Consider the following 17,702-nt stretch of genomic DNA (forward strand, 5'->3'; position numbering starts at 1 on the left):
GCTGCTGCTTACCCACACTTGATTCCACATGTGATGTGAGCTGTGTAGCAGATGGAAATGGCTTGGGGAAATAGCCTCATGTGCCAGATTGGGACTTGTGCTGGGCCATATGTTCTGCACCCCTGTTCTGTATAGAAGAAAGTGCCATAGAACAGTTGGAGCATATTAAGGGAAGAACTTTTGGCTAGCCCTCCACATTGTGTGATATCATACTGTTGCATGGGCAGGAATACCCCTGATCCACTTCCTCTGTATAACTTTTTCTTAGATACTAAATGGAATAAGCTGTTTCTTAAGTAGCATCAGGCCAGGATGTTCATCCACCAGGGCCGGTTCCATGATTGTTTATCTTTAAACCCAGTTCCTTATGAGTGAAAGACTTTTATGAGTATGAATTGGAAACCTTTGAAAATGATGTGTAAAATCATTGGCAAAGAACTGTTTAAAAAAAAGTTTGTGCTGTTGAGCCTTTTTGATTTCTTCTTCTGATGATTCTCTTTGAGAATGATTTTAAGCATTAACGGGGGGAAATACGCGGTTCTGTTTTTGTTAAATCAATCTTTCTGATGAAGTTTGTTGTGGGGCATGACTAGAATAATTCATTTGAAGGAACAAAGAGTTGGCAAAGATGATCTGTGGGGTCAGCAAGTGTTTTGGTTTTTGTTTTGCTTGTTTTGTTAGGGGATTACCTGGTTCAGGCCTGTAATTAAAATACAGTGGTGCCTCGCAAGACGAAAAGACTCCGTTCCGTGAGTCTTTTTGTCTTGAGGTTTTTTCGTCTTGCGAAGCAAGCCCATTAGCGGATTAGCGCTATTAGCGCTATTGACAGTTTAAGGGCTATTAACGGCTATTAAAGGCTTAAGGGATTAGCGGTTTTGCTGCTAAAAGGCTTTTAGCAGCTTAGCGCTTCAGAAAAAGGGGTTTGGGAGCGGAAAAAAAACTCAAAAATTTTCATCATTTTTCGTCTTGCGAAGCAAGCCCATAGGGAAATTCGTCTTGCGAAGCGCCTCTGAAAACGGAAAACCCTTTCGTCTTGCGGGTTTTCCGTCTTGCGGGGCACCACTGTAACTATGCTACTTTTCTTGCTAGACTTAGGATAGTGGGAAATATTTCTGAAGGGAGCACACCATCTCTTGCTGTAGACATCCCCGAGATTGTGTTTTTCCCCCTGTGGGATTTTAGAGATGTTGCCTGCAGCTCCTCACCAGTCATGTCTCAGATGTATATGGAGATGCGACACCAATGGCCCAGTTTATAGTTCCTTCTGTCATCCTCTGGTCATGGCTTTTGTGGACTTGTTGCATGTGCTTCTTCCATTCCCGGTCAAGCCTGCTGATTGCTAATGTGCCATCTCTTGAAAAGGCTTTGTGATCTCACTGGCCTCTCTGCCTCTCCTTGGAATTGGATATCACTTTGCAACTCCACATAAATAAATTAATGTGGGGATCCGCTGGTTCTGCGTTTCTCCCTCATTTTGGAGAGTGTGAGCAAATCAGTTGTTTGCCTCCCTTTCCTCTCTGTGTTCCGATGCAAAGAGCAGCTTCTGAGGAAGGAGGGATTTCCATCAGGAACATTGCAGGTGAGTCGGAAGGGTTAAAACTCTTCCTTTCCACTCCCTGCAGTCCTGGTGCTGTTCTCTGCTTTACCTCTCCTGTGGCTGAGCTACTTGGTGAAAGGCTGGAAAGCTACATTATTCTGGAATACTGCAGCAAATCTTTGCAGCTTTTTTAAAAAAGCAAAAGCCTGAGAGAATTTTCTATCTAAGCTTTTGTTTGTTTGTGTGCATTCATGGTACAGTGTGTGTCTCAATTTTCTTTTTTGCTACCTTCCACAGCTGATTTTTACACCTGCTACCACTGTGGCGGCTGTCCAGTCTGACATTCCTGTTGTGTCGTCGTCCTCTTCGTTTCCCTGTCAGTCTGCAGCTACTCAGGTGAGCTCACGTGGGTTGTGTGAGCATGTGTGTGTGTGTATCCCATTTCCAGATCCATTGTGAGTGGTCGGCATGCTGTTCTACTCGTTGTATCTAATGCTGCATTATTTATATACTGCTTTTCAAGCGGACCTCACAAAGGGGTTTATATAAAAGTTATATAAAAGTATTAAAACTATAAGATAAATAAAATTTAAAAACAACAGACAAGCTATGGGGGGGTGTAGAAACCTGTGACTGCTAGATCCCATTTACCTTCAGGGCAAGGTGCTTCTAGAGTTTCTCTGTAGTGGTAGTGGGAGAGGTCTCCCCAGCTGAAACACCGAGAGCTGGATGATGTCGATTCTCCAGGGCGTTCCATCTTTCTCTCTTTCTCCTCCTCACAGAGCAAGATGACTGTTGAACCACAGCCACTATAGGGCCACTCATTCAACTGTTATCTATATCATTATCTTAAAACTTTGAACTGCTACAGCGACATTAGTATTTTGCCATATTACATGGCCAGTCTATGTTAGCAGTAATGTATTCTTGATCCCAAGAAGCATGTATCTAAAACACCTCTTACCCTCTTTAACCTGTTAGAAAAAAGTTGTACTGTAGGTTGGTACATTTTGATACATTTTCCCAAAGAGGTAGATGTAGATGCTTTTTGAAGATGGCAATGTAGAATGACTTTAAACCTAATGACTAAATAATATTGCAGTAATGATGAACCACTTGCTCCCAGAATTGATGTACAAGATCAGACTTAACCAGTGCATATTAATGCCAAAGAGCCTTTGAAAGAAATAAAGCATTCCTATGAAGAATAATAAAGTTTTATAAGCTTTTAATATGGCAGTTCCATATGTCGGCTCAAATTGATAACTGAATTTATTTCTGCATAAACGATGATCCTAAACACACTTACTTGAAACTGAGGGTCACAGTTAATGCTAATCCTACTTAGAGTAGACCCACTGAAAATAATGTAGATAGCTAACTTAGGTCCATTAATTGCAATGGGTTTGCTCTGAATATAACTTAGTTGGATACAGCCATGAGTTCCGCTGCAGTTAATGGGCCTCATGTCACACACACTCACATATAGAGTGCTTTTTTCTGGGGGGATACAGGGGTACGCATACCCTTAAACATTTTATGAATCTTTGTACTTTTGTCCATTTACTGTATTCATTTCCCCTGATTTGAACTATAGAATGGTCATTTTCTTGAGTCAAAATGAAAGTACCCCTAAACATTTTTTTAGAACAAAAGCACTGTGTATGTATACAGTGGTACCTCGTGTTGCGTAACCTCCAGGTTACGGAATCTTCGGATTATGACTCCGGCAAACCCAAAAGTGTATACTTCCAGGTTTTGCCGTATGTGCAGAAGTGCTCTGCATGCGTGCACAGAAGCAGTGCCTCTAGTTACTGATTTTTCAGGGTGTGCATGGCATCCCGAAATGACTTAAATCCGTAATCAGAGGTACCATTGTATATGTATGTATATATATGTGTGTGTGTGTGTGAGAGAGAGAGAGAGAGAGAGAGAGAAAATATGAAATATGAAAAAAAATCCATCAGCAGAAGTACTTTAGTACAAAAAGAACCATGTGCAATCAGTAAAGTATTATTTCTACACCTTCTCTAATTTCCTTTTGAGCAGATCAGAGTGGTGTTAAAAGGACAATGAAACAAATATGTAGTCTAACAAGGTTGCACATTCAGGGCACTGTTAGATGACAGGCTTGGGAGCAGTGGCAGAGACATTGGGTATGGAATGTGCAGAGTTTGGGTAATAGCAACATGAAGGCATCTGCATCAGATACTGTTATGTGTAGAAATCTCACACGATAGGCAGCCTTGGTGAATCGCATTCCAAAGACAGGTGTCAAGTTTACATTTTATTGTAAGTCCTGCATGTAAGTCCTGAGTCATCTAATCATTCTTACAGTTAAAATGCCTCTTTTTCTTCCATGTTTATGTAAGCATGGTTATAGGTTCAGCAGAATCAGTTGCAATAGCTTTTGAAAATAGGGCTTTTGTAGCCTGTGAGTGACTGCCAGTTTTACAAAAAGCTACATCTTTAGAAATAGCAGGGGTGTGGGAGAAGCTTTGCAGATTCAGAATATATAAATCAGTGATCCTTTTGTGGATCAAAATATTTACCCTCCTATCTTTGCTTAACTTGTCAATACCAATGTGAAGTTATGGATAGTGTAGTTGGAGAAACTGAACACTGCTAAATCAAAACCCAACCAATTTTCTTCATCTTACTAACAAAACTATTAAACTTCATGGGTTTTGCTTGACAGAAAGTGGAATCCTGAAGTACAAGGAGTACTGTTCAGCAACATAAACCTTTTCACCTAACTTTAAATGCTTTGCGACGTCTGTCGAAGGGGAAGGGGAAGAAGAAGGAAGTCTTGAATCCAGAAAGAATCTCCCTAATAGTAAAAAACAGATGTCAAAAGGCAAAACCACCCAAATGGTCTATCGACTACACTGGTAACAATCTCCAATAAAACAACCTCTAGCTTTCGTATCGCCTTTCCATCTCATAAATAGTATCTACATATGAATTAATAAACAAATCAATGACAGTTGACATTTGTATTTTTTTTATTGATGATTTTGCCCAGCTAGTGTGACAGCCTGTGGAATTTGATGAACTGTTGTCTATTGAAAATGAGCTGTATTGTTATTCCATCTGGTAATTAAGATGGCACTTCGCTGGGTGGAATTAATGAGAGGGAGGTGTTGGCACTTGTCTACAGATTAGCAAGCAACCAGTCAAGAAGTCCGCCACGAGGCATGTTTCCCACAGCGGCATCAACCTGTTGTTTTTCGAAATACTTCATTACCTCCTGCAAAATATCCCCCACACTCGCACCCTTCTTGGCTGCTTTATCAGCCAATTGAGGAAGCTTCTTCAGTTCCTCATCATTCTCATTCATGAATGTGAGATTGGGCACTTGGAAGTGAGAGGCTGCCATCCATTGGAGGATAGCCTGGAGCTCTTTGTTCTGTGAGCTGGTATTGGCGCACTGGTTGTTTACTATCACCTCAGAACCAGCGGGCACAAGTGGCTTTCCAATATTAGTAGGTTGTGGAGGTTTCTGGGATGCCATCGAATCTGGACTTGATACACCTTTGTTTCTTGCGGTAAAGTATGTAGCTTGATCATCAGAGTAATCTTCAACAACAAAATCAGGGCTTTTAGTCATGTACATACACAGCTTCATCACAGATTCCATCAGCTGATCAATGAATTTCTTGTTTATTTGGTCCATGTTTTCAGAATCCATTTCTGGATTGCAGTGTTTGGTTGAGGATTTTCTGCTAGACCTATCATCATATGAGCTTGGTTTGCAATTCTTGGTGCTTATTTCGCACTCATCCACATTGAAACCAGCCTCTTGAAGGACCTTCTGGATGATTGATAGGAGAGCACTTTGTATTTCTCCCCTCTGGTAATCTTGCTGTTGTGGATCACCCTTGCAACCATGAGATTTGGAACCATGTTTGCCTCCCTTTTCACAGAACCCAAATGAAGATGTGTTTGAGTCATGACATGGGTCCTTGTATTGAGTTAGCAGGTGCTGCTGTATCAACATTAAAGCTGTCAAAATGAGGTCTTTTGCTAGAAACTCAGTTGTGGAGCTACTTTTTTCTGGTCTCTTGTCATGGCATCCCCTGTCTGGACCTTTGCATCCTGTTTTTGATCGCAGCATGCTGATTCCATCCTTAATTATTGTCTCACCTACTTTCTGAGCTGCAGACTGAGCTGGATCTTGCTTTACTTTCTCCCTCGTGTGTAATCCACCTTTCAAAGATGCGAAATGCATATTTGGAGCATTAGGATCTAACGAACATCCTGTCTTCAATAAAGAGTATACAAGACTATGCCCTTTCTCCTTAGTTTCCGACATCAAAGCGTTGTACATTCTTAGTACCATTGCTTCTAAAATCTCCGTTGACTTCTGGGTCCCTGCATTGAAGAGATTTTTCTTCACTGTGGTAACAAAGTCAGAGTCTGTCATAAGGACCCCAGTGACATTATGTAGATTTTTCATAGTAGAGTCAATTAAGTCTGATATGACATCCTTTGTGTGTTTGAGAAACACTCTTTTCAAAATCACACAAGCTGGAAGTGGTTGCCTACTCTTGTGAATCTTTGTGGCATTCACAAATGAGAATGTCATATCCTTAGCATTTTTATTTGCATAAACCATTAGCCCTTTGTTAAAAGAACCGCAGTCATTGCGACCTGACTGTTTCCTTGGATGTATCAAATGAGCATGTGACGTTGGCTTTCCGTCATCACATTCTGGCATGGATTCACTTTGGTTGGAGCATACCTCACCATAAAAGAGAGAGGTTTTCTTGGGACTTCCTTTACCCTCTTCCTTCTTGCCCGTAACCTGTTCTTGGGATGATTTAACACCAGGATCCTGGGCATTTTCCATCACCTCGTTCACCATCTTGGATGCAACTTTACTTACAGAACCAGGATTGAGGGCTTTCCCATCTTTGGTGGCATAAATTGCCTGGCGTATACATTTATTGGCAGCATCTTCCAGATTTTCAGAGATCTCTTTACTTGCCATTTGCATAACCAAGGAGCACAACTTTTGAACAGTGCTTGCTACTTCATCTGCAGGTCCTTTCTGACCTTCAGCAGACTTGAAAGCTGTGTTGTTGTTGTTCTGGGACATCTTGTCAGCCGCTGATGGCTTTTGTTGACGAGGGGCAGTAGAAGGGGTCAGTGCATGTTGGAATCCACATGCATATTTCTGCAGGTCGTCAAAGAGCCAGGACACAACATTCAGTTCTTCAGTTGAACCTTGTTTGAACAGACAGACTGCTCCTTCAGTCTTAGACTGTTCTGGTGTCTCGCTATCCTTTATTACAATTACCTCTTTGTCCTGCATTTTCCCCAGATCAAGTCCTGTGGCAGTTTCATTGCCTTTAGACTGGCCAGCAGCATCTTTGCCTGTATCGTCCGTGTTTTTTATGTTCAGGCTGGAGACATCAACAAAACAGATCACTTTTCGCTCCTGGTCCTTCCCTCCATCAGGATTGTAGAGGTCTACCTTACACACGCCTGCTTGGCTGTGTAACCAGTCAACTTCTTGAGACATCCTTTGAAGTTTACAACTGGAATTGCACCTAGGACCGTAGTGGGTGTTCTTTCTCGGCTCAGCTGCTTTGGTGACCCTGCCAGACTGAAGATGTTGCCTCCTCTCTCAACTTTCCATGCTCTTCTGCTGCCAGATGTCATTTTCACTTGTGTGCACACATGGTTTCTATGGCAGCAATGACATCACAAAGAAGCAGCACTGCCACCCACCAGTGGTGTGATTTCAGTTATTTAACAAGATATTGTTGCCCAACTTCTCTCCTTATCTATCCTACATGGTCTATGAGAAATTTGTTGTGTGTAGGGGGAAATTAATGGTGCATTTTCAAACCTAATACAGTCATACCTCATGTTACATTTGCTTCATGTTATGTTCTTCAGGCTTCGTCCCGTGGCGACCCAGAAGTACCGGAAAGGGTTACTTCCGGGTTTTGCCACTCGCGCATGCGCACTAGCGCTAAATCGCGCTGCGCACCTGCGCAGATATGGCGTTTCAAGTTGCGCTCTTTTCATGTTGCGAATGGGCCTCTGGAACCGATCCCGTTCGCAACCAGAGGTACCACTGTAATGGAAAATTAAGAATGGTTGGTTTCTACATTTATTTTACTATAAAAAATAATCTTTGCAGACCTTAAGTAAAGCTTCCACAGTGATTTAATCATAATAGGTTTCTAAACATAGCCACAAAGGAAGTGTCACAACTTCAAAATACTTGAGGCACTTGGTTGTCATCTGTCTGTCTCAAGAGACAATGAAGGAGTGTGCCTTTCAGGGTGAAGTCAAACTGTTGGAATGTTACACAGCGTCTGCTGTGGCTGTAGAGATTAATATGGGAGAGACATGTTTTGTTGCAGCTGGGGCAGATAAAGATGTCTTGTTGTGCTGCTGCAAATGCACCATGGTGCTTCTTCCCTCTGCACTCCTCCCAGCAGTCCTTCCTCCTCTGGACACTGCTGTGGATACGTGACCTGATTGTCTTCAGGCCCTGCAGTCATCTGCATAGGATTCCTGTGCGGCAGAGTTAACAATGCCTGCCTTCACATCTCATTTGCAGACATCTTTGTAACACAGGATTTGTGTGCCGATGGGCCTGGTGCCTGAAGTCAGCTCCCTGCAGTGCTACAGTGTGCTAAAGTAACCCAACTTTGAGGTTACCAATGCATGGGTCTCTGTTGCCATGCTATCCTTTGTCCAAGAATAGCTGTAATTCGTACACAAGCCAAAACTGACTGAAGACACTCCCATTGATGAAAACCACTTGTGCCTCCACTGCCACTGCTGGATCCTGGAGCGTTGTTCCTTCAGATGGAGTGCAACCCTGTCTACATTAGATGATCTACCAAATTCCTAGATCCAGGAACCCACACACTTAAAAGCAGGGGCATAGGAAGGGGGGCATTGGGGGGGGTCCATCCTGGGTGTCATCTCTGAGGGGGGTGACAAATGCCCCCTGGGCAGATCGCCACCCCACCCCCTGAGCACCACCCAATGGGCACCGGCCGCAGACGCTGCACTGTCCGCCCGCTGCCTCCCCCCCAGCTGAAGGGCAGATGAGGCCCGTGGCACACCCTGTCCCTTCCTCAGAGCGCCTGCCCCTGGGCATGCCGCCCCAGGTGCTTGAGAAGCTTCCGCTGCTGCTGCTGCTGCTGCTGCTTAAAAGGCATGTTCTCAGGATTTAGGCCATGATCTCACATACGCATATGAAACCCAGAATAGGTTATAGCCTTTGGTTGGCATCATTGGACATTTGGCTGAGGCCTGTGCCTTCTCATGCTACTTGCTATTGTCTATTGTTGCCTGCCTCCTGCTCACTGTGGGTGAGTGAGCATTAACATGAATGAGGAGGAGTTGTAATTTCTACATCAGGGGCATAGGAAGGGGGCGGCAGGGGCGGTTGCCCCATGTGTCATCCCAGAGGGGGATGACAAAATCCAGCCTGGGCAGATCACATCACTGTGCCGTGATCAGACCCCTGCCGGGAGAATCACACCGCCACACCACGAGGAGACCTCCACTGGGAGGATTGCACCACCACATCGCAATTGCACTGCCCCCTTGGGCGGTTCGCGCCACCCCCAGGTGCACGGCACGTGGGCCGCTCCAGGTGCCCGAGCAATTAGCTCCGCCGCTGAATACCATGTCAGCATTCTGGAAGGTGGTCAGATTGGGCAAAGAGAGAACGGCAAGAAGGGAGCTGTGGCATTAGCAACAAATTCTGTGGCACTTAATCCTGGGTAGGGATATAGGCTTGCAGCCTTAAATGGTGAAAAAAATTCAGACACGTTGAACTGAAGTAATTCATGGAGCTCCACCATGAGGAGGAATTCATAGTAATTCATGGAGCTCCTCCTGAGTAGAATCAAGCCATACAGTAGGGCTCAGCGTCCCTCTTGCACACCTGTCTGATGAATCTGGGAACCTGTTAAATGGACCAGCCAAGATCGGCTTTGATGCAAGCCAAACAATGCTTGTAGCTCAAGTATCATGTAATAGGTCCCATGCTACATCCACTCTGAAGGTTTATAGAACGTAAGAGCCCTGCTGGTTCACATTAAGGGCCCATTTAGTCCAGCATCCTGTTCTCATAGCGGCCAACTAGATGCTTTGGAAAAGCCACAAGAGGTTCTAAGTGCCAACAGCACTCTGCACCCCTGTGTTCCTCAGGAACTAGTGTACTGGAGATATAGCCATCATGGCTAGTAGCCATTGATAGCCTTATCCATAATTTGTCTAACTGCATTTTAAAGCTATCCAAGTTGGGACCCATCACTATAGTTGGTGGCAGCAGATTCCATAGTTTAACTGTTTACTACGTGAAGAAGTATTTCCTGAATTTTCCAGTATTCAACTTCATTGGATAATCATGATGTCTTGCGTTGTGAGAGGATGGGAAAACCTCTATTCATTTTCTCGACATTGTGTGTAATTTTTTGCTCCAATTTCAATCCCCAGCATCTCCGTGGAGGGCTGGAAATGCCCCTTGCCTGAAACCCTGGAGAGCAGCTGCCAGTCAGAGTAGACAGTATGGAGCTAGATGGACCAATGGTCTGATTCAGTAGAAGGCAGCTTCCTATGCCCCAGCTCTGCAATATTATTTTTAATACAGAACTGTATCACAAGTGCAGTTGCATCTTAGATGCGATATTATGATACTGACCGTTTTATTTTTACAATCTTTCTGAATGGTGCCAAACGTGTAATTCACCTTTTTCACAGCTGCTGCACAATTGGACAACATTTGCACCAACCTTTGCACTACAATCCCAAGTTCTCTTTTTCTGGTCAGTCACCTCCCTTTTAGAGCCCTTTAGTATATATGTGAATTTAGGATTTTTTTACCTTATTGTGTATCATTTTATGCTTGCTTACATTGAACTATATTTGCCGTTTTAATGCCAACTCAGCTAGTTTGGAAATATTATTTTGGAGCTCCTCATAGCCCTCTTTTTATTTTACCAGTTTTATGTCATCGGCAAAATTGGCCACCTCACTGCTCACTCCTAACTCCAGATCATTTATGAATAGGTTAAAAAGCACCAGAATCTTACTTTCTACACGCCTCCACAAGAGAACTATCTATTTATCCCTATTTTCTGCTTCTCCTTGCTTACCTTATGGTCCATAAGAGGGCCTCTCCTCTTATCCAGTGATTGCTAAGCTTACTTAGGGCTCTTTCATGAGGGACTGTATCAAGCTCCTTGAAAGTCGAAAATTCGAAATGTCTGCTGCTATTGATACTATTGGACTAACTGACACTCACAAAGAACTTTGAAAATTTAGACATAACTTTCCTTTGTGGAAGCTATGCTGATTCTTCTTCAGCAAGACTTGTTCTTCTATATGCTTAGTGTTTTTATCTTTAAGAGCGCATTCCATCACTTTTCCTGGAACACATGTTAAACTAGCTGGTCTAATTTCTTGGATTCCTACCCATCCACCTTGATTGTTTAAAAAAACCACAACCTAGTGTTGCATTGACTGTTTTCCAGCCCTTGGGTATGGAAGCTAATCTGAGGAATGAGTTACAGACTTGCACTGCAAGAAGGAGCAGCACATTCTAATTTCTCTGTGTATCTGGCTCAGCAAGCATCCTCCCTTCTTTTCATTTTTCCTCCTGGGTAACTTATAGGTCTGATTCAACCACAGGAAAATCCTCCAAGTGGAGTGGCCCTGTGTGTGAAGTAACATCTGACCAGGCCCATCCATGGTTACAGAGCCTCTTAACTGATGGTGATGCAAGCGAACACACTGGCTGAAAAATGTACGGCCCCACACATGCAAATGATCACCAAGCAGTGGCATATGTGATCTTAATTGTGTCTGATCAGCTTCCCCAGTCCATTCTCACCACACGCTCCAAAAGTGACTGACCATGCCCCACAGAATTGGTATGTACTAGGTCAGACTTATTTGCAGACACCAGTGGCAACAATACCCACATTTCAGCTGTTGAGGGAGGTACACATTACCTTACTAAAGGTCACAAGAACAAAAGATGAGCCTTCTAAGCAACTGACCATTTGCATGTATATTTAAGAGCACTGTAGGCACTGCTCCCAGTTCGCTTAACAACGCTTACCAGGTCCTGGGTGCCACTCAATATTAAGTCCAGGGTCACCACCTCTCTGGTCAATTCCAACACCAGCTGTTATAGTGCACAGTCATTAAGGGCATCTAGAAATATTACCTCTTTGTCATGACTGGTACACATATGTAGCCGTTCTATACATTATTGCAATGTCTCCTCTTTTAGAGACTTCCTTGATTTCATTCATCATCTCAAGTTCTGCTTGAGCATTTTGATAGCACGTCCCCAGTACTAAATTATTTTGGGGGCCCAGTATCGCCACCCACAATGGATCTGTGGTGGAGTCTGCCTATTTTGAGATTTCTAGCTTGCTGGAGTCAGTACTGTCTTTGAGGTGCAGAGTGACACCACCTCTGGTCTGCCCTTATCTGTCCTTCCTGTAGCATTTATATCCAAAGATAACCATGTCCCACTGGTTCTCTCCATTCCACCAGGTTTTTGTGATGTTCGCTATATCAATGCCATTCCCTAAGTCCAAGCACTCCAGTTGACCCACCTTGGCTTGGAGACTTCTAGCATAAACACTTGTATACCAGTCTCCTCTTGAAACTTTGTTTACCCTCCAGGTGTCCCCTCCTTCTCCCCCAGTGAGACTTGCCCCACATTTCTCTCTACGCGGGGCTGCCCTTGAAGCTGACCCAGAAACTCCAGCGGGTGCGGAATGCTGCAGCGAGGCTCCTCACGGGGTCTCTGCCATGGGAGCATATTCACCCAGTGCTTTTTAAGCTGCACTGGCTCCCGGTGGAGTACAGGATCAGATTTAAGGTGCTGCTTTTGACCTTTAAAGCCCTTCGCGGCCTAGGACCCCCGTACCTACGGGACCGCCTCTCCTGGTATGCCCCACGGAGAGCCTCAAGGTCCATAAATAGCAACACCCTAGTGGTCCCAGGCCCAAAGGAAGTTAGATTGGCTTCAACCAGAGCCAGGGCCTTTTCAACTCTGGCTCCAGCCTGGTGGAACGCTCTGCCTCATGAGACCAGGGCCCTGCAGGATCTGATTTCTTTCCGCAGGGCCTGTAAGACAGAGTTGTTCCGCCTGGCTTTTGGCTTGGAGCCAATTTGATTCCCTCCCTCCCTCTTTCTTTTTTCCTTCTCCTCCTGCGATGAGGCTACATTTTAATGTTTCAATATTTTAATGTTGTATTTTCATTTTGTTTTTAAGTTGTAATCATTCAACTTGTTTTTATTATTGCTTGTAAGCCGCTCTGAGCCTGGCCTTGGCTGGGGAGGGCGGAGTATAAATAAAAATTATTATTATTATTATTATTATTATTATTATTATTATTATTATTATTTTGAAAATGTTAGCCTTGAGACTATGTTTTCTTTTATGAGGGTCACCCGAGGCTTGCGCTGAGGAGGTCTACCAGAGTCTAAGAAGATGCAGTTCCCAAAACACTGTAAACCTTTTAATTCTAGCAAGCTTTCAGTGAGCTTGATGCAGGCTTGGGAAGTGTGTGTGAAATAGATAGTATTTTTAATGAATTTATGCTGCTAATTATATTGAAATCACTCACATATTAGCAGGCTGACTTAAGGGTAAGCTGGCAATGTGTGTAGTAAGCAGTGCTGAATTTGCAAACAGAACTCTTCCAAGGATATCAGCAGTCTGTATAAGATTACTATATTGTCTCTACTTGCATGCTCTGCAAACTGTCTCTTGCAATATAGTACAAAGCATTGCCTAACATTTCTCCAGTTCCTTACCGTGTGCTGATTATTACTGCTCTTCACCTCATATGTTTTCTTCCATCAGTTTTGTAGCATCAAATAATTGGTCTTCACATCATATAGTTTTGCATAAAATAACGTTTTTCCTTGGTTCTGGTAAGGGGTGGTTCCAGGTTTGATAAGCCTTTTGGCAACCTGTGCAGTGAGAGATATCTCAAAGAGGAGGGATTGTGTAAACAGAACAATCCTCTACCATGCACAACTACTGTACTTGATGTGGGGCTGGTAAGGTCAAAAGCAATGTGCAGAGAGAGTTCTAGGATGGAGAAAGTAGTTGCGAGTTATTCTTACTGTTTGTCCAAAAAGATAATGCATGTGCATGTAGGATTATATTTTATAACAGAAAGATCTGCATTTTCTTTTAACATTATTAAACGCAGACTCAAGAAGATACTTAGGGGTTTTTTAACGGTGAAAATTTCTTAAGCATTTTATGGTGCAATCTTACGTTCTTCATCTTTCCATAATCAAGTGACAGGGACTTTTTAATTTTTTTGCCACGTGTTGTGACATACCCTTGTAGAGATCCCCCAATTCAGAATGGGTAGAGCTTAAATTACAGAAAGTAAAACGCTTATTTTTCGTGTAATCACAAAACCAGTCCTTGCAACTGGTACATCTTTGTCCTTCGTTATGTAGAAAGAAGACACAGGTCTACTTTTATTGTTACTTGTCTAAAATCCTAAACTTTGTTAAGCTGGAAGTAACACCAAAATTACCTTGCTGAGACTAAGGTATTAAAACAATACTCACCACACTCAAAATTGCAGGATAGTCATTTAGTCCTTGTTTAATTCACTGTGTTGCCTACAATTTAGCATTAAATTTCATTTGCCAGAAAGGACATGCAAAAAAAGATGCACCATTCCAACGGCAACAAGGGTCTATCCAGGTGACTGACCGAAGCTAGCTATATAACGTGATGCTCAAGATGAGGACCTCCTATTCATCCCATTGTCATGAACTTTCTGTCATGGGGTTGTATGCATGGGGGGGGGGAGTATTCCTGATTTCAGATACATTAATTTATGAGACCCTGAATTGCTCAGCAAGATCTACCAATGCTTGATATTCTATGATTCCACCTCAGCAGTATACAGCTTAGCGTGTCTGTCTATGGTTACAGATATCCCGGGTGCAACCATGTAAGAGGCAACTGACTTTCAAAATAGCTAAGAAGTAGAGGGAGTCTCCCATAAGTGCCAGAGGTTGCAGTTTGTCCCCAGTAGTTTGTTAATTGCATTCTACCTCCCTATTAAAATTATGGGCAGCAGCAAAGGAGAAGCACGGAGATTCCTTTAAAATAAACTGGCCTGGAAGTGAACACAGCGTAAATGCATTGTCCTAACTTTCTGGAGCACTGCTTTTGGAGACAGAATACTTCTTTACATCAGTAGGTAGATGAGGGTGGAATGTACAAAACACAAAGTGGGTGTCACAAAGCAGAAGTGAATGTAAGCTTTTAAATTTTACCACATTCTGATTTGTCACGAGTTGAGACGGTTGCCACAACTGATACTTTCTCATCTACTGTGACCGGAAATTTGGACTCCCTCCCCTCCCTTCTTTTCCCCACCTTTCTGTGCCTTATCACTAATTTTCATTAGCAGCCTACAGTAGTAGTAGAAAGGCCTTGAACACATCCTGCATTTTGGTTTATTTTTTTTAATGCTGTTTCTGGGCTCCTTGGATTATGTATAATGTTGCAGCTAATTAGGACCTGGTTATTTGTTTGAAGTGATCAATAAACAGCCTGTCTCCCCTCTCACTTTTTTTTTATTCTTTTTTATTGATGAGCTTGCCCAGCTACCCCAGTTCAGTTCAGTGCACTGTTGCTTGCAGTGGGGCTGTATTGGTGGTTTCAGTTGCGCCAGCAAAGAGTGGTTTCGGCGCCTGGACTGGGCTCACGAGAGTAACATGAGAGGGAAGAGTTAGTTCTTACAGGTTAGCAAGCAGCCAGTCGACTAGTCCACACCGAGGCATTTGTCCCGACATGGCATCCACCTGTTGTTTTTCATAATACCTCATTACCTCCTGAACAATGTCGCCTACGCTGTAGCCCTTCTTGGCTGCTTTGTCAGCCAGCTGAGGAAGCCTTGCCAATTCTCCATCTTGATCGTTCATGAATGTCAGGTTTGGCACATTGAATTGCGAAGCAACTAACCACTGGAGCACAGCTTGCAGTTCTTTGTTTTGTGTACTGTTGTTGCAGTTCTGGTTATTCACAATCACCTCAGAGCCCACACCCAATGGCATTCCGTTACATTTTCCGTCATCGCCACCTTTAGCCATCAGCATGCACAGCTTCATCACCGATTCCACCAGTTGGTCAATAAACTGCTTGTTTATCTGTTCCATGTTGTCATTCATATCAGGTCCCCCATATGATTTTGATAAGGCCCTCTGTGGTCTGCACTCGGCAAAGGAAGGCTGCTTATAGCCTCTGTCAGGGGGACACTCGTCTGCAACACCAGCTTCTCTTAGTACTTTCTGGATGATGGACAAGAGAATACTTGAGATATCACATTTTTGGGATTCCAGGCTTTCCTGTCTGCCCCCGCCTGGCCTTGAACCATATTTGGACCCACCGCTTCTGTCGTGGGAACAGCAAAACGATGTGGTAGTTGTCTCGCGGGTGGGTGCTGGCTCTTTGTTTTTTTCTAAGAGGTGTTGCTGTATTAACATTAACGCTGTTACAATAAGGTCTTTAGCGTACACATCCATTGAACAGTGCTTGTCTGCACCTTTGCTTCCACCGGGATGGGGCCTCATTTGTCCATTTCCTCCTCTGCCCTGCATTTCACCTTTAAGTGATGCAAACTGCAATCCTTGAGTTCTGGAGTCTGTGTGTGTACCTGCTTTTAGTGCTGTGAAAGCTAGGCATTGCTTTTTATCGTCTCCTGACAATGCTTTGAATAAACGTTTCACCATTGCTTCCAGAATCTCAGTTGACTTCTGGGTCCCTGCATTGAAAAGGTTCTTCTTCACTGTATTGACAAAGTCAGAGTCTGTCATGAGCACTCCTGTGACGTTGTGTAGATTTTTCATAGTGGAGTCGATTAAGTCAGATATGACATCCCTGGTGTGTTTCAAAAGCACCTTCTTTAACACCACGCAAGCTGGTGGAGGATGCTTGCCTTTTTGGACTTTCATTGTCTTCATGAATGAGAACATCATATCTGAAGCAACCTGGTTTGCATATACCATCAACCCTTTGCTTACAGAGCCATCATCCTGTCCAGGACATGACTGTTTCCTTTCCAACATTTGTCTGTCTGCTCCCTGACCATTCCTGTAGCCGTTCTGATTGCACATCTCTCCATAAAAGACGGAAGCTTTTCTGGGGTCATCGTGAGATGATTTGGGGGACAGCTTGCCATAGTCTGCGCTGCTGTTTGATCCGCGGGGATTGATGGATTGCCGAATACATTTACTACTGTCAAATTTATCCTTCATTTCCTTCTGTGCCATTTGAACCACTAAAGAACAGAGTTTGTTAACATAATAGGAAAGATCATCTCCTCCTCTTGGGCAACCATTGCCCCGGAAGGAAGTATCACTGGTCTGGGACATCTTCTCAAGCGCAGGTGAATTGTAAGCAGATTTACGAGGGCCTGAGGGGGTTAGTGCATGCTGGAATCCAACTGCGTATTTCTGAAGGTCGTTGCTGAGCCAGCTAACAACGTTGAGTTCTTCAGAAGAGCCTTGCTTGAAAAGGCAGACGGCGCCTTCGGTATTAGAATGGGGATCGTTCTCGTTGTCCTTTATTACAATTACTTCCTTTTCTTCAAGATTACGAAGGTCAAGACAAGGGTCAGCGGCACCAGATAATCCTCTGTTGTGTTTGTGTTTGTCTGTTACTTTGAGGTTGCCAACATCAACGAAACAGATAACTTTGCGGTCTTGGTTTCTTGGCTCGTCGGGACTGTAGAGGTCTACTTTGCAAAGGGCTGACTGACTCTGTAGCCAGTCAAACTCCTGTTCCATACTATGTGCCCAGAATCTGAATTGTGCCCCAGGTTGTGGAGCGTTCTTGTTTCGGTTTTCGCTGACCCTGCCCCACTCAAGATGTTGCCTCCTCTCTCAGCTTTCCATGCTCTTGTACTGGCTGATGGCATTTTCATTTGTGTGCACACATGGTTTCTATGACAGCAGTGACATCATAAAGCATGGATATCATCCACCAACCAGTGATGCCTTGGCCCTGCTTACCATAAGATTGTTCTGTATTTTCCCCCTGTTAACCTGTACTAAAAGCATACCCAAAAGATTAAAGTATTGATTTTAGTAGTCAGGTTGAAAAATAAGGGCGTGTATTGGT

General features: G+C 43.6%; 3 protein-coding genes across 12 annotated transcripts in view; 1 reads left to right on the forward strand and 2 right to left on the reverse strand.

The window, feature by feature from the left end:
* PHC3 (polyhomeotic homolog 3) overlaps nt 1-17,702 on the forward strand; it is a 54,186-nt gene that overhangs the window by 10,754 nt on the left and 25,730 nt on the right. For 9 of the 10 annotated variants that reach the window (XR_014511720.1, XR_014511721.1, XM_083442010.1 and 6 more), the window contains one exon: nt 1,835-1,933. The exons of the other annotated variant lie outside the window; for it this stretch is intronic. Coding sequence is in view for 7 of the 9 variants with exons in the window: in XM_083442010.1 (XP_083298136.1) it covers nt 1,835-1,933 (99 nt within the window). In the remaining 2 variants the exon portion in view is untranslated. The remainder of the gene's footprint in view (nt 1-1,834; nt 1,934-17,702) is intronic. 10 annotated transcript variants of the gene reach the window in all.
* LOC310678296 (A-kinase anchor protein 4-like) lies at nt 4,525-7,205 on the reverse strand. The gene has a single exon (XM_083442086.1). It carries the CDS (start codon nt 7,062-7,064, stop codon nt 4,692-4,694), a length of 2,373 nt encoding a protein of 790 aa, XP_083298212.1. The 5' UTR covers nt 7,065-7,205; the 3' UTR covers nt 4,525-4,691.
* LOC310678320 (A-kinase anchor protein 4-like) lies at nt 15,027-17,532 on the reverse strand. Its single transcript, XM_083442143.1, has one exon. The coding sequence runs from the start codon at nt 17,366-17,368 to the stop codon at nt 15,320-15,322; it is 2,049 nt and encodes a 682-aa protein (XP_083298269.1). The 5' UTR covers nt 17,369-17,532; the 3' UTR covers nt 15,027-15,319.

The sequence above is a fragment of the Podarcis tiliguerta genome (assembly GCF_965153285.1).
Source record: "Podarcis tiliguerta genome assembly, chromosome: 5".
In the NCBI taxonomy this organism is placed as follows: Eukaryota; Metazoa; Chordata; class Lepidosauria; order Squamata; family Lacertidae; genus Podarcis; species Podarcis tiliguerta.

Bases quoted from the DNA above. Each gene is read 5' to 3' on its own strand.
- LOC310678320 (XM_083442143.1), bottom strand. From the start codon at position 17,368: ATGGAACAGGAGTTTGACTGGCTACAGAGTCAGTCAGCCCTTTGCAAA.
- LOC310678296 (XM_083442086.1), bottom strand. From the start codon at position 7,064: ATGTCTCAAGAAGTTGACTGGTTACACAGCCAAGCAGGCGTGTGTAAG.